Genomic DNA, 15,800 nt, shown 5'->3' with positions numbered 1-15,800 from the left:
CAAATTAGTCTTCTGCTTAGAGAAAGTACAGGGCACGGTGCAGGCAATCCTTTCGAGAGACGGTTTGAGCAAAGAGCTTCTGAATAGTTCCTGCCCTGTTAGTTCTAAGTGACAGAGAGGCCAGGACAGGGGTTAAGAGCGTGGACTGCGGGGCTGGGCTCTACCATTCACGCCTATTTGATGATGAACAGCAAAGCTGGACACTCTACGTAATTCCTCCGCGAAAACTGGGTTCACACGGTGTGATCTCACAGGCCTGCGGCAAGGATTGAAAGAGGAAGCAGAAGGAAAGCACCCTCCCTGCCCCACCGCAGCAGCTACCCAGCACATGTGGGTTCTCGTGACGGGGAGGACACGCACAGGTACCAAGGGTCTCCTTTGCCCTCGTCCTGGGAACTCTTAAAAACTTCAAAGTTTTCAACCTGAAAGTCTCCTGATACTGTATCACAATGCTTCCACATTAAAAAGTCTTATTAAAAAACCTCAGAAAAAATAATAGAGGCTCCCAGGTGGAACCCAGACCCCCTGCGTGTCCTGCTGAGCTATCAGGGGAGCCTCCAGGTGGCGCTAGAGGTAAAGCACCCGCCCGCCCGCAAGGCAGGAGCCGCGGTTCCATCCCCGCGCCGGGAAGATCCCCGGGAGGAGGGCGTGGGAACCCACTCCAGTACTCCTGCCGGGAGAATCCCATGGACAGAGGAGCCTGGCGGGCTCCAGTCCGTGGGGTCGTGAAGAGTCAGATGCGACTGAAGCAACTTAGCAGGCACACACTACATCTATTAAAGAAATTAAAGTTAAAACCTTCCCACAAAGAAAATCTCAGGCTTCACTGGTGAATTCTACCAAGCATTTAAGGAAAATAAATCAATCCTATACAAATTCTTCCAGAAAACTGAAAAGGAGGGACTATTCCTCTACTGATGTTATGAGGCCAAAAAGTAACACAAAACCAAAAAGTAACATTACAAAACGCTACAGCTAATATCCCTCAAGAACACAGAAAGGATAACACACCCTGACCAAAGGAGACTTATCTCAGGAACACAAGGCTGGAAACATCTGGAAATTAATCAGAGTAATTCACCACATTAACACACTATTTGATGATGAAAAGAACTCTACGATCAGCCCAGTAGAGGCAGAAAAACACCTGACAAAATTAAACATCCATTTCACATAAAATCTCAGCAAATTAGGATAAACTGCTAAACCTGATAAAGGGCGTCTACCAAAAACAAACAAACAAAGCTACAGGTAACATCAGGCTTAAGAGTAAAAGACCAACTGCTTCCTCCCTAAAGTCAGGAGCAAGACAAAAACGCCTACTTTGGCCACCTCTAGTCAACACTGCACTGGAAGTTCCAGCCCACGGAATAAGCGTATCTAGATAGCATGGAAGACGTAAGACTTGCAGATGACAGGATCTTGGATGTAGAAAGTCCAGTGAACACTAGAATTAATAGTCGAGTTCAGCAACACTGCACGATTGATACACAAAAATCAACTGTAGTTTTTTCTACATGAGCAACGAAAACTCAAGAAATTGAAATTAAAAAACCGCTTACACGAACATCAAAAAATATAAAATACTGAAAAACAACATGCAAGCTCCACACACTGAAAATTATGAAACACGACTGAGATAATTTTGTTTAAAAACTTAAATAAATGGAGATATATATTATGTTATATGGGTTGCTGCTGCTGCTAAGTCGCTTCAGTTGTGTCCAAGTCTGTGCGACCCCATAGACGGCAGCCCATGAGGTTCCCCCGTCCCTGGGATTCTCCAGGCAAGAATACTGGAGTGGGTTGCCATTTCCTTCTCCAATGCAGAAAAAGCGAAAAGTGAAGGTGAAGTCGCTCAGTCGTGTCCAACTCTTAGCGACCCCATGGACCCCATGGACTGCAGCCCACCAGGCTCTTCCATCCATGGGATTTTCCAGGCAAGAGTGCTGGAGTGGGGTGCCATCGCCTTCTCCGGTTATATGGGTTAGAAGACCAAATATCGTTAAGATGTCAGTTTCCCTCACATGTATCTATAATGTCAGTGCAATCCCAATCAAAACTAACTCCTACTGGGGCTTCCCTGGTGTTCCAATGGTTAAGAACCCACCTTGCAATGCAGGAACGTGGGTTTGATCCCTGCCCAGGGAATTAAGATCCCACATGGTGTGAAGTGCCTGCCTGAGCCCACGCGCCTCACCTAGAGAGCAGCCCGCACGACACCGCTGCTGGGACAGAGTGACGAGCGGTCTGTGTGCAGGGGTGCTGGTGTGGAGATGGTGCGGGGCTGGGCAGGGCGGGTGCTGGTGTGGGGCTGGGCGGGGGGGGTGCTGGTGTGGAGATCGTGCGGGGCTCGTGCAAAACAAATGGACTGTGACTGCTTTTTCAAGCAAAGTGAGAGAGACAGAAGAAGGAGACAGTGTGATGGGAGACAGGCTGAGAATAAATGAGTTTTTTAAAAGATTAGATTCATGCATTTTTAAAATATTGCCGAATACTTCATATTCTATACGTGTTTTATTTCTTCCTTCATCTCACCCGTTTCGTATTTTCTCCTTGCCACTGACACCCACCCGCAGCTGCCTGAACTTTTTTTTTAATGCCACACCACAAGGCAGGCAGCATCTTAGTCCCCTGGCGGGCTTGAACCCGTACGCCCTGCAGCAGCAGCACAGAGCCTTAACCAGGGCTGCCAGGGCGGCCCGCACAGTCACCCGGCCTTACGGGCTCAGCTCCTGCCCCTCTTGCTCAGTTAGGACCCCCACAAATCTTTGACTCTGAGCTCCAGACCTCCGTTAGACACTCCCCCTCCGCCCTGGACAGACCCTGCTCCCCGGCGCCTGGCTGCACAGCTGTGTGTTTACGCGCTGCAGCCACACAGCCCCTCGCACACTGGTCCTCTTCACCGTCCACAGTCGACCGAGGAGTCTGCCGAACTCCCTTCATATCATCTTCCACACACAGGCACACAACTCTCACTTCTCTCTCACCGGCCACCTCTGAAGTCTTTCCCCTCATCCGTTCATGCCTAGACTGCAGCTACTTCCTCCAACTAATTCTTTACACAGCCGTTGAGATAATCTTCAAAATCTCCCTGTCAGTACCTAAAGATAAAGGCATACGGGTCAAGACATCTATCTTTTGATTCCCTTCCCCTTTGGCTGTGCTGAGTGGCATGTAGAATGTTAGATCCCAGACCAGGGATTGAACCCACAGCCCCTGCCTCAGAAGGCAGAGTCATAACCACTGGACACCAGAAGTGCTGACCCAACAGCTCTCTTTTCTGCTGATGAAGAAGCCTCACAGCACCAGAGTCCCAGCGGAGGCACCACTCTGCGTCTATCTTTTCTGCTGAGCTGATAAAGAAGCCTTACAACACCAGAGCCCTAGCTGAGGCATCACTCTGCGTCTGCCTCTGCTGGCCTTGCCCAGCTTGACTTGAAATCGCAGAGTTCACAGTGCTTTCCCCCAGTCTGCCAGAGCAGGACGTCCGAACTGCTACCCTGGGAGGCTCCTCTTCCATAACAGCGGGTGCACTCTCACTTCACTGAGAAGATCACTCTAAGCCCATCACCACCACGAAGGCTCTAGAGACCAGGAAGAGAGAGACAGCTGACGCAACAGCAAGTGAAGAAAAGCACGCTGTGCACGGAAGGACTTCAAGGCTGCTGGGCGCTTCTGCGGCCGACACTTTAAAACCATGACAAGCTGTGGTGCGCTGCCTTCCTCTCTGGGCTTGAGAACGCCAGAGTCTGCTCTCCAGCTTCTCTGGGTTTTCATTGTTAAAAACACGGATACTTGACAAGACAACCCAGCATCTCTTGGCTTACAAAGAGCTCTGTTGATAATACAACCTCAGTAAGTCAATACTAATCTGTGTCAGGCTGGAGGTTGCATTCCCATTTTACAGCTGAGGAAGCCAAGGTCCAGCGGTTTGCGTAAACTTCTAAGGCTGGATGGTCACTGGGACTAAAACCCTGTCCAGCCTTCCTCTAGTTTGCTGAAGCTTCTGTTAAACTGGAATGCATTTCACCTATTTCATTCATAAAGCTTTTAGCCATAAACTAGTTCTCCCTTCACCCCACTCCAGTACTCTTGCCTGGACAGAGGAGCCTGGCGGGCTGCAAATCCATGGGGTCCCGAAGAGTCGGACATGACTGAGCGACTTCACTTTCGCTTTCCACTTTCATACACTGGAGAAGGCACTCCAGTGTTCTTGCCTGGAGAATCCCAGGGACAGCGGAGCCTGGTGGGCTGCCCTCTGTGGGGTCGCGCAGAGTTGGACACGACTGAAGCGACTTAGCAGCCACAGTTCTCCCTTTTAGTGTATGGGCTACCACAGTGAGAAAAGAAACAAATGTTTACTTACTTCAAAAGTACTAACTTCAAGATCTTCAAATTTTCCTGCAAGCGACGTTCCTGCACAGTTTACAAGCATGTCCACCGGGCCCAACTTCTCCTGTGCCTGGAAGTTCATCAAATTGGGCATCAAGGAAGAGAAACAAAGAACTCGTTAGCAGCCAATCAAGTTGATAAACAAAATCCATAAAACGACTAGACCTACAGGGAAGATATGCCACCTCCAAGCCACACATCAAAACGGCAAGGACCGATCAAAAGGCGAGTGGATTAATTTCAACTGACCCAACCTCTTACTTGTTTTATGACGTTCTCTACTTGGCTATAGTCTTGAGATACATCAACTGATATACAAAGCACCACCTGTTAGAAAGAGAAAAAAATGATCAAAGCTTTAAATGCAGGGCTTTAAAAGAACTGTCTTTAAAAATTAAAGGCAATTTTTTCCAGTAGATAAGGAGCCCAGTTTGGAAGTTCCGATTACAGGGTTCGAAACTGCTGACAATGCAATTAGGAGGCCGGTGGGGGATGGGCGGGGTTCAGCGGTGAAAGACTCCGCCCAGAAGGCAGGAGACGCAGGAGACGGGGGTTCGATCCCTGGGTCGGGAAGATCCCCTGGAGGAGGGCACGGCAACCCACTCCCAGTGTTCTTGCTTGGAGAATCCCATGGACAGAGGAGCCTGGTGGGCTACAGAGTGGGACGTGACTGAAGCAACCCAGCCTGCACACAGGGGCAATTTTTGGCAGGGGCGGGGGGAAACCGTTAACAAGCTACCAGGGAAGAAACGTCGCCAGGGCCCTGCTTATGCAGAGAAACACACCAGCTCTGGGACGGGAGGCCGCCCCGGCCCCTCGGGCACGCCCCGGCCCCGAGGACCTTCCCCTTCCTGGACGTGCAAGTCAAGCACTATTCACACGCCCTGAGGCTTCTGCCGGGTGAAGAGCAGGGCTAACAAGAGGGAGAGGGACCGGACGAGGCGTCAGCGAGACTGGCCTTCGCCAGGACGCTCCAGATCCATGTTCTAGACAATGCCCCTTCTCTCCCAGAGCTCACAGGGACGAGAAAACAAAGCAACAACAGCAGCAGGGGCCCCGCCGAGCTGGTGCTTTCCAATGTCTGTGGGCTTCAGAGAAGGGGGTACAGAGGCCCCAGTACTAGAGAAAACCCCCCCACACACAAGGAGAGGGGGCGAGATTGCAGAGGAAGAAAAACGCCAACGGCCAATAAGAGAGAACTGGTCCAGCACACTCCGGGGCACCCAGGTCACGCCACAGCTGTTTTAAGAGACGAGGCAGATTTATCCGACTGACATGCGAAGTTCTCTCTGCTTCACCACCTTAGCATCTTAACATTACCGACTCAATGGACACGAGTTCGAGCAAACTTTGGAAGATGATAAGGACAGGGAAGCCTGGCATGCTGTGGTCCAGCAGTCCATGGGGTCGCACAGAGTCAGACATGACTTAGCGACTTAACAACAAAAAAGACAACAGAGCTCTCTACTGAATTTCTGGAGGGAAAAAATTAGGCAATTGAAACCACAGTGAAACACCATTTAAAATCCATCAGAAAAACAAAACTTAGAAAGTCTGATAATACCAAGTACTGGCAAGGAGTCACTACTGGCAGGAGTGTAACCATTTTGGTGATGCACGCACTCAACAATTTCATTTCTAGGTGTATTCCACCCTTGTACAACGTGCACAGAGATAAACTTTAACAACAGCAAGAAGGAAAGCAAACTGAAAAAAAAAAATGGAGACACCCTAAATACCGACCCCCATCAGTAGAGCTGATGGAGGACAGTCTATACAGACAAGAGAACTCTAGACAGAGAGCTGATGGATGGAGGACAGTCTATAGAGACAAGAGAACTCTAGACAGAGAGCTGATGGCTGGAGGACAGTCTATAGAGACAAGAAAACTCTAGACAGCGGAAAAAAAAAAAAAAAAAGAACAATCACTTCATGCAGCAGCTGAGGGATTTTAACAACATTATCAGGTGAAGAATACACACAGAATGATGTTGTATAAACTTAGAGAAAACAGGCTAGCGATTTCCCAGGGCCAGGAGTGGGTGGAAGAGAACAAGGGCTGACTGCTGAGGAACATGGCCTCCTTTACGGGAGGATGAGAGCGCTCCATGACTGAATCTGGCGATAACTGCAACTCTGTGGATATGCTAGAACCCACTGAACTGTACACCGTAAATCAGTGAGCTAAACAGTATGTGAAATTCTATCTCAAAAAAACTATCGAAATAAGGATGATGCCATGAAGTTCAAAAAGCAGCAGAAGTAGACATTCTTCTTAGGGTGACATGCACTCATGGTCGAATTATTTAAAAAAAGAATGGAAGGGAACTCCCTGGAGGTCTGGTGGTTATGACTTTCAATGCAGGGGCGGGGGGTCAATCCCTGGTCAGGGAACTAAAGTTCTACATGAGTGTGGCACAGCCAAAACACTAAAAAACAAAAGAAAAAAAAACTATAAAAATCAAGTTGGGGGTTACCTCTAGGAATGAGACAGAAGGATAAGGCTGATGTGGGCAAAGAGAGGAGATTTCAAGGGCCCCAGAAAATGCCATTTATTAAGTTGGGTGATGAGTGTGTGGCTATTAGTTTATCATTATGTTTTAGCCTAAAATGTATACTGTATAATACACATACTATTGCATTCATCAAAAAATTGCATAATCAAAAAATATTTTTAATACCTCCTTCAAATTATGTTAATTTGAAGAAATAACTGAAATGAAATCATTTTCTAGGAAGGCATCCTGTTATTGGATCACTTGAGTGTGTGTATGTGTGTTAGAGTCTATGCATTGCTCAGGTAATAACCTGAAATCCAAGATAATTCAAACAATTTCACAATTTTAGAAACAACATAATTAGAACAGTTGGCATGCTTTCAGCGAACTATTCACAGATGAAGTCATGGTCTCTTCCTTTGCACACCTGTGCTGATTAGGCAGAAAATACATCACGAGCACAGTGACTTTACCTGTTTATCATTAATAGAGTGTTTTTCGATTTCTTTCTTTGCTTGCAACAGCTTGTCCTGAAAGCAACAGAGAACAGTTAGTTCTGGTGATGGTCTATTTGTCCATTTGTTTGTTTAAAAGGAGAGAAAAAGCAATTTTTGTACAAGGATTTATGAAATGCCAGAAAGCACACGGGACATCACCTGTGTGTGCAGAGCTATGGACCACATGGCTGTGAAGCGGGCTCAGCTGTGACTAAGGGATAGTGAGGCTTTACATTCACTGCAGAGAAAGATAATTTAAAAAATTAATGAACCTCAAAGTCCCAGTCATCAGTATTAATTGCTAAGGGTCTCCCATCAATTCTCATAAATGTTTTCATTTGTCATTTCGGAGATATGAAACATATTCCCAAACTGAAGAGTGTATGTGATTTCATGGCATAATGATTTCCTGCAAGATCATCTAAAGAGTCCTTCCTCCATCAAAAAAGCAAATAAAGTAAAAATCACTTGTGAGATGGACGAGGTACACCTATGCTCTGAGGACAAGCAAAACTGTCCGGTAATTGAGTGATTCTCCCAAGGTCTCAGTGGTGCTTGTCTTAGTCATTTTCAAGAAGATGGAGATCAGTTTACAGCGCCTCAATTTGCTATAGATGCTAGAATTTAAATACAGCATGACAGCAGGGAGGGACAAAAGGAGAAGGGAGTCGTTTCAAAAGACGTGGAGGTTTTCTAAACAAGAATGTGCCTGTAATAAAATTATATTCTTCTATTCATACAGAGAGACACCATCTGACTTTGCCAGTGTTGGAGTATAAATTACACTGGAGAGTAAAGGCCTTCTTGGTGCCAGAAGGCTCGTTCACCCCCAGCCATGCCAGGCGCCACGGACAGCCCGCGAGGCCCTGACCCGCGGGCCTGCCCGGCCTCCCGTTTCCTGTGCCCTCCGTCAGACCTCAGCACTGGACAAATCTCCCCAGATGCCGTTTCACCACCGCCGGGTTTTCCGGCGCGGAAGGTGCTTTCGATGCCACAGCAGGTGCGCTGTTAGAGGAGGTCCCGGGACAAATGAAAGGGAGCTAATGCTGCCTTTCTTCCTTTTTAAAGAGATGATGGCTCCCAGAGCCTGATCTGTACGGGACCCCGGGACCCCCGTGGCCAGCCATCCCCCGGGGGCACTGCCCAGCTGTGGCCACCCCCCCCCCCGCCCCGCTCCCCGGGCAGCTACCACCCCGCCGCCCTCCCTGTTCCCCGGTGGATCGAACCCCATCAACGACGCTGCGCTGCACCTGCCCCTCGGCCCATCGTCCTCCCGTCGTGTCTTCAGCCAACAGAGACGTCCCGAGCGCCAACTGTGACCTGAGCTCGAGGCCAAGCCGGAAGGCCCGCCGCGGTCCCCCCACCCGGGGAGCAGCAGGACGCGGGACCATGGGGGAGAACAGGGCGCCCCGCCTTGGGCTCTGGCAAGGGAAACAGCCACTGAGCAGAAAGGGAACCAGATCTGTGCTCAAGCGGCACAGGAGACCCGTGCCCTGTGGGACTGCTGGGGGGGAAGGAGGCTCCCCTGCGCAGTCTAGGTCTCCCGCGACAGATGGAGATTACATCAGAGGCAAATTACAGAGAAACCCTCCAGTCGTCTTTCAGGACTCAGGTCCGCCCTGCGCCGCTGCCAACGGCGGCTCCGGGCAGGGGGCTGGCTGCCTACGGGCAGGGGTGCACCTAAGTCTCTGCCTCTCCCAGCTCTGCAGTCTCTGCAACGTTGCCTGAGAGTTCCTGGCCCTGAATAAACATCCGCGGAGCTAACCTGACTTCAACCAGGAAGTTTTTGCCCGGAACACAAATGACCAGTCAGATGGTAAAGAATCCACATGCAATGTGGGAGACCTGGCCTCGACCCCTGGGTCGGGAAGATCCCCTGGAGGAAGGCATGGCAGCCCACTCCTGTATGCCTGCCGGGAGAATCCCATGGACAGAGGAGCCTGGCAGGCCACAGGCCACGGGGTTTCGAAGAGTCGGACACCACTGAGCACCGCGCAGGAATCACAGCTCCGAGCAGAGACGAGGGTGAACACTGCAAGGCTCGCACGGCCTCTGTGACTCACATCATGCCGACTTGGTACCTAAGAACATAACGGAAGACTTACCTCATTCCGCGCAACCAGGGTTATAAAGGCTCCTTGTTTATAGCACTCGATAGCCACGCACTTCCCGATGCCGCTGGAGCCTCCTGTAACCTAAGGGCCGAAGGGAAGAAATCTTAGCACCTGAAACTGCCCTTCTGTGGGAAATTTTTAAAACCTATGCCGGGGGGCTTCCCTGGTGGTCCGGTCCGCCATATGTAATATGGGTAATAGATAGCCAATGGGAATTTGCCATCCGACGCAGGGAACTCAAACCCAGGCTCTGGAACACCCGAGGGGGGGCGGGGTCAAGAGCGCGGGGACGTGCGTTCCCACGGCTGACTCGCGCTGTTCGGCAGAAGCCAGCACAACAGTGTAAGGCAATCACCCTTCCATCAAAAGGGAGTAAATAATAACGATAAAAAAAGGATCTGCCTTGCAAGGCAGGGGAGGCAGTTTGATCCCTGGTTGGGGAACTGAGATCCCAAACGCCCCGGGACAACGAAGCCTGCGCCTCGCAACTGAGACCCAACGCAAACAAACAAAACAACTGTGATGGGCTCCAAAATCTAACCTACAGGGACTAAATGCTCAGCTCCTGTAGGATCGTCATCCCAGGCCGAATGAATGGCGCTTAAGGACAGCAGGGCACGCGGGTTTGACCGTTTCCAGTGCTGAACTGTCCCCTGCACACCTGTAATATATTTCTGAGTCCACTGCGGGGAAAGAGCCCTACACATCTAGCTAATGAGTCACATTTCAGTCTGATAATCCGAAAAGATCCGTGCACCCGTATGTTCACGGCAGCACCAGTCACAACAGCCGAGACGCGCAAACAACCTAAACGCCCACGAACGGATAAGCCGTGTGGACGCCCTGTTCGGGTGCGCACACTCATGGACTGGAGCGGAATGCCTCGGCTGCAAGAGAGAGCGCTGTTTGCAGCGACACAGATGGGCCCAGAGGTTACGTACCAAGTGGAGTAAGCGATACAGGGAAAGACAAATGTCAGCATCGCGTGATGTCGCTGTATGTAGAATCTGATATATGACACAAATGAGCCTAGCTGTGAAACAGACCCACAGACACAGAGAACAGGCTTGCGGTTCCAGGGTGGCGGCGGGGCGGGGGGAGGAATGGACTCGGAGTTTGGGTTTAACAGATGCAAACTACCATACACAAAATGAATAAACAAGAAGGGCCTACTGTACAGCACAGGGCATCGCATCCAATCTGCGGTGAACTGTTACGAAAAAGGACGTATGTGTATATATTATACACAATATATAACTGAATCACTTTGCTATACCGCAGAAATTAACACACTGTAAATCAACCATACTTCAATAAATTAAAAAATAAAAATAAACACATTACTTTGGCTTTGCGTCCAAATCCAAATGAACATTGTTTTTCTATATATCTTCTATGAATGACCAGTTCTACAGGAGATGAAAAGAATAATCACCAGCCTATATCTTATGATCTTTTAAATGACTGCTTACTATAAAGTAATACATGCTCACGTGGAAACACTAAACAGTGAAGCTTTTCTTCTGGCACTATTCTCGTCTTCACCGTTCACAGCTCAGCATACTGGCTGGCTCCCAGTCATGCCTTCTCCAGCCACGGGGCCTTTGCACATTCTATTTTCCCTGCCAGAAACGCTCTCCTCCCCTCTTTTCATCTAACTGGCATCTATTCACCCAGTAAATCTCAGCTCAAATGATCACAACCTTGGGAAAGCCTCACAGGCTGCCCTCGGCGCCGCCCCAGCCCGCTTTTCAGCACTGCAGCCTTTCTCCCCTTGCTTTTGCATCACTCCACAACCAAACAGCCACGAATTTACCTGTGTGACTATCTCATTCACGGTCATCTCTCCCACTGCCACTCCACAGACTCCCTGCTGCTGCTGCTGCTTAGTCGCCTCAGTCGTGTCCCACTCTGTGCGACCCCATAGATGGCAGCCCACCAGGATCCACCGTCCCTGGGATTCTCCAGGCAAGAACATTGGAGTGGGTTGCCATTTCCTTCTCCAGTGTATGAAAGTGAAAAGTGAAAGTGAAGTCACTGAGTCGTGTCCAACTCTCAGCGACCCCATGGACTGAGGCCCACCAGGCTCCTCCGTCCATGGGATTTTCCAGACAAGAGGACTGGAGTGGGCTGCCATTGCCTCTCCCTAAAAGTACCAATTCCATTTGGGCTCCCCACTATATCCTGGATTTCTCTGGTGGCTCAGATGGTAAAGACTGCCTACAATGCAGGAGACTTGGGGTCGATCCCTGGGTCAGGAAGATCCCTGGAGAAGGAAATGGCAACCCATGCCAGTCTTCTTGCCTGCAGAATTCTCCTGCAGAGGAGTCTGGCAGGCTACAGTCCATGGGGTCGCAAAGAGTTGGACACGATTGAGCAACTAACACACACACTATATTCCCAGCCCTTAGTATAATGCCTGGCATATAGAAAGAGCTCAAAATATATTTAACTTAATGATACAAATGTAACATTATCTTTCTATTCATTTTTCCTACACACATTATATAACACAGGCCAGGGGAGCAGGTGAAGGAGGAAGAGTCAGACAGGCATCTGCCCTTACACATTTTTGTATCCCACCTTTAAAAAAAATAAAAACGTATAGTCGAAAAACTAAAAGGACACACAATATTGCCTTAGATAGCTATATCAAAACTTAGTTACCCTTCCCCTATAGTCAGACATCTAGATTGTTTTGGATATTTTATTGTTAGATATAAGTCTTGCTGTAAAGAGTATCTGTGATCGCAGCTCCTGACTTTAAAGACCATCAAGACTCCTTCCTACACAGTGTACCTATCTCCACGGAACTCCCCAGCTTCTCCTGAGCCTCAGCTTCTCACTAATGAAGGGACTTCTTTGGGTTAATTAACCAATTATCTACCAGTTACTGATAAGATACATCTGCTATCCCGCCTAAGAGTCACCTCTGAAGAGCTCTTTGCTATCGAAATATTTTACCGGGGACTTCCCTGGTGGCCCAGTAGCTAAGACGTCCAGCGCAAGGGGCCTGGGCTCTATCCCTGGTCAGAGAACTGGATTCCACATGCTGCAACGAAGGGTTCACCTGCCACAAGGAAACACAGTGGCTGCCGCGATTGAGATCCAGACTATCCATGTAAATGAATGTTGAGGTTCGGTTGCTCAGCTGTGTCCGACTCTTTGCGATCCTATGAACTGCAGCACACCAGGCTTCCCTGTCCTTCACCATCTCCCTGAGTTTGCTTTAACTCATGTCCATTGAGTCAATGTAGATAAATATTTAAAATATATATATTTCACAGGTGGTTTTGGCTTATTATTTTTTATCAGACATTCCAATTAGCAAGATCATTAAAAATGCCCCTGGCTGTCCCTGCTGCCTACAGGTCCCTTCACCTAACGTCTCCCACAGACCTGCACTTCCGAATCCTACGGAACCTGCAGAGGCAGGTCCCAACATCTCCTCCTCCAAGAAGCCTTTCCGGACTCCGTCCCTCTGTCCTCTCTGTCACTTTTGCACTTTCTGCAGTTCCTTCTGTGCCTGCCTGAGCTTCCAGGTCAGACTCTAAGTTCGCCGAGGAGGAGTGTCAAGTCTGAGCTACTATCCTCATTCCTAGCACAGTACTCTGCATAAACAGTTGCTAAATAAGTACTTGCCTACCATTAATTTGCAAACTGGTATACGATGCCATTTCCGTGAAGAAAAAAAAAAAGGCCAAAAAAGCCTGAAAGTAAAAATTCCCTGTTATTCAATGGATACATGGAAGTTGAGGTGATGAGGTGACTGAGAAAATGTATATGCTCTCAAGGGCTCTGTAGACACTATGATTGTTACCGTCCTGTTTCTAGACTGAAACAGGTAAGCAAGCTGTGTCAAACTGCTGCACAGCAAAGAGCAGGGTGTAATTTTATAAGATTTGTCCATAAAACCAAGAATAAGACTTCAGCTTCTGAGTCATGGTTCATGGGAAACTGACCTTCCAGTCCAAGCCAGCTAATTCATAGAAGGTATCTAAGAACAGGCGTAAGTCAATCCAGGCTACGTTACCCTTGAGTGGTATAAGCAAACTTAAGAGATTGTCTTAATGGCTGAGAAAACCATAAATACGCACTGAGTTGCCTAACCATTGGTAACTTGAGACATGAGACCCTAAAGATAACAGTTTAATGCCTTTCTTTATCACTCGCTCTGACTGTTCTTTGCCACTACTGTTTTAAATGTTAGTATCTCTTCAATTGCACCACACACCTCTTATCAAGGGCAAGAGAGGGCGCTTTGCAGTCAGAACAGCTTCTCCATCCATCTCTCCAAAAGGGTGGGTTTGATTTTCTAGTTCTCACCAAATCAGTTTAACAGTTTTGTTTAAAAAACAGCTGATTTAAATAAGTGTATACTGTGTAAGAGGGGTTCCCTGGTGGCTCAGATGGTAAAGAATCTGCCTGCGGTGCAGGAGATGTGGGTTCGATCTCTGGGTCGGAGATCTTCTGGAGAAGGAAATGGCAACCCACTCCAGTGTTCCTGCTGGGAAATCCCGGGGACAGAGGAGCCTGGTGGGCTACAGTCCATGGGGTCACGGAAATGGCAACCCACTCCAGTGTTCCTGCTGGGAAATCCCGGGGACAGAGGAGCCTGGTGAGCTACAGTCCATGGGGTCACGAAGAGTGGGACACGACTGAGTGACCAAGTGTGTGCACATGCGCGTGTACACACACACACACACACACACACTGTGTAAGACGTGCTGCACAGCTTTACCACTGTAACCAGAGAGCTAACACTGGTCAATCAGAATTGTTTTAAAAACAAAAGAATGACTAGTTCTGACCTAAGCCTGCTCATGCTTCCCCATCAGCAAGACATTCTAAACACTGGCCCGTTCCTGACACGACTGCATCTCGTCCTAACAAAACTCAAGAAAAACAATTACACTTTTACTCTTTTTATGTCATTAAAAAAAGAAGACAGATGGTGACGTCATGTCAACTATTCATGTCGCCCTCACATTATTTACAGTGGCACAGCCAAATGAGATGGTGATAGCAAGAAATTCTGCGGGATCTACCCCAGCAGACACGTTCATTATCTCATCCACGGCCTGCAGAAGCATGATGGGGTTGGTAGGACCAGAGTCGCCGTTAAGTGAGAGTCCCTTACAGACACTACAAGGTATGCTTTGCAAACATCACTGCTAAAAAACCCAAGTTTTAAAGCCACAGTTTTTGAGGCAGAAGTTCTCTTGCAGATGTGACCCTTTCAGAAGGTAACATGATTGTAAAATTTTGCTCCTCTCTTCCCTGCTAATGAACTAACAACTCACCTCCTTATCTATCTTCTGCATCAGGAATGGCAGGAGCTGGAAGTACACTAATAGTTTGACGAGAGAAATTAAACAAAATCTATGTTTCCACTCACAAACTCTCCACGAGACGTCAGCACGCTAAAAGCAACGACCATCCCATTCCATCTCATCTCAGCGATGCTCCGATCTTAGCCAGGACACCCAAATGTCACCTCCCACACCAGGAGGATTTGCGATAACTGCTTAGTAACTAACTTTTCTTATTCATAAGCTCCCGTCTCTACGTGCCTCGGGCTTGTAAAAAAATTGAAGTAAGAAAGGGGCCCAGGGGCCCAGAAAGCCACAGTAAATGGTAGCATACTGGGCGCAGAAAAGAAGGCTTTCTGTTTAAGTGAGGTGGTCTACCTGCAGAAAAGGGATCGTCGAAGACAGGAGTTTCTGGTAAGAAACAAACCAACCCACAGACCCTTTCATTCCCAACGCACAAGCCAGGTTCTCTGGCTCAACCGTCTGACTCTGCACCGGGGCGGCACCCGCCGACCCCAGGCCGAGTCCAGCAGGGACAGGCCGTGCAGACGGGGCAGAAGGGCCCCAACGCCGCTGGCGAGGACTGCCGCTCCGCCGGAGAGGCTCTGCCCGCTGTCACTCGCGCAGGCCGCCATCCGGGGGCCGCCCCAGCGGAGCCCCGGGCCCCGGCCAGGGCCGCCCGCCGCGCGCGGGCCGCCAGCGACCGCGGGGTCCCGGCGGAGTCCCGCAGCCCCTCTGCCCCTCGGGGGACTCATCCGGGAGCCCGAGCACAAAAACCCCCAAACCCTCGGACCCCGGAGATGCCCCGGGCGCGGACGCGCGCCCCCCCGAGCCCGCGCCGGCCCCGGAGGAGCAGAGGCCGCGGAGGAGACGGCGCGGGGCGGCGGGGCGGCGGGCCTGCCCGCTGGGGCCGGCCTGGGGCCCGCGCTCCGGGGCCCGCGCTCCGGGGACGGCGCCGCCGCGGCTTCGGGGGCCACTCACCAC

The 15,800-nt window shown here is 49.6% G+C and overlaps 1 protein-coding gene across 1 annotated transcript in view; it reads right to left on the bottom strand.

Annotated features, from left to right (window-relative positions):
- Window positions 1-15,571, bottom strand: part of KDSR (3-ketodihydrosphingosine reductase) — a 35,109-nt gene extending 19,538 nt beyond the window's left edge. The window contains exons 1-5 of the mRNA XM_040264211.1: window positions 15,323-15,571; window positions 9,496-9,585; window positions 7,367-7,423; window positions 4,657-4,722; window positions 4,370-4,465 (exon numbers count right to left, since the gene is read on the bottom strand). Coding sequence (XP_040120145.1) covers window positions 4,370-4,465; window positions 4,657-4,722; window positions 7,367-7,423; window positions 9,496-9,585; window positions 15,323-15,571 — 558 coding nt within the window. The remainder of the gene's footprint in view (window positions 1-4,369; window positions 4,466-4,656; window positions 4,723-7,366; window positions 7,424-9,495; window positions 9,586-15,322) is intronic.
- Window positions 15,572-15,800: the final 229 nt, after the last annotated feature.

The sequence above is a fragment of the Oryx dammah genome, unplaced genomic scaffold (genome assembly GCF_014754425.2).
Source record: "Oryx dammah isolate SB20612 unplaced genomic scaffold, SCBI_Odam_1.1 HiC_scaffold_22, whole genome shotgun sequence".
Classification (NCBI taxonomy): Eukaryota; Metazoa; Chordata; class Mammalia; order Artiodactyla; family Bovidae; genus Oryx; species Oryx dammah.
The sequence above is the reverse complement of the archived record's forward strand: the minus strand, read 5'-3'. Positions and strand labels throughout refer to the sequence as shown.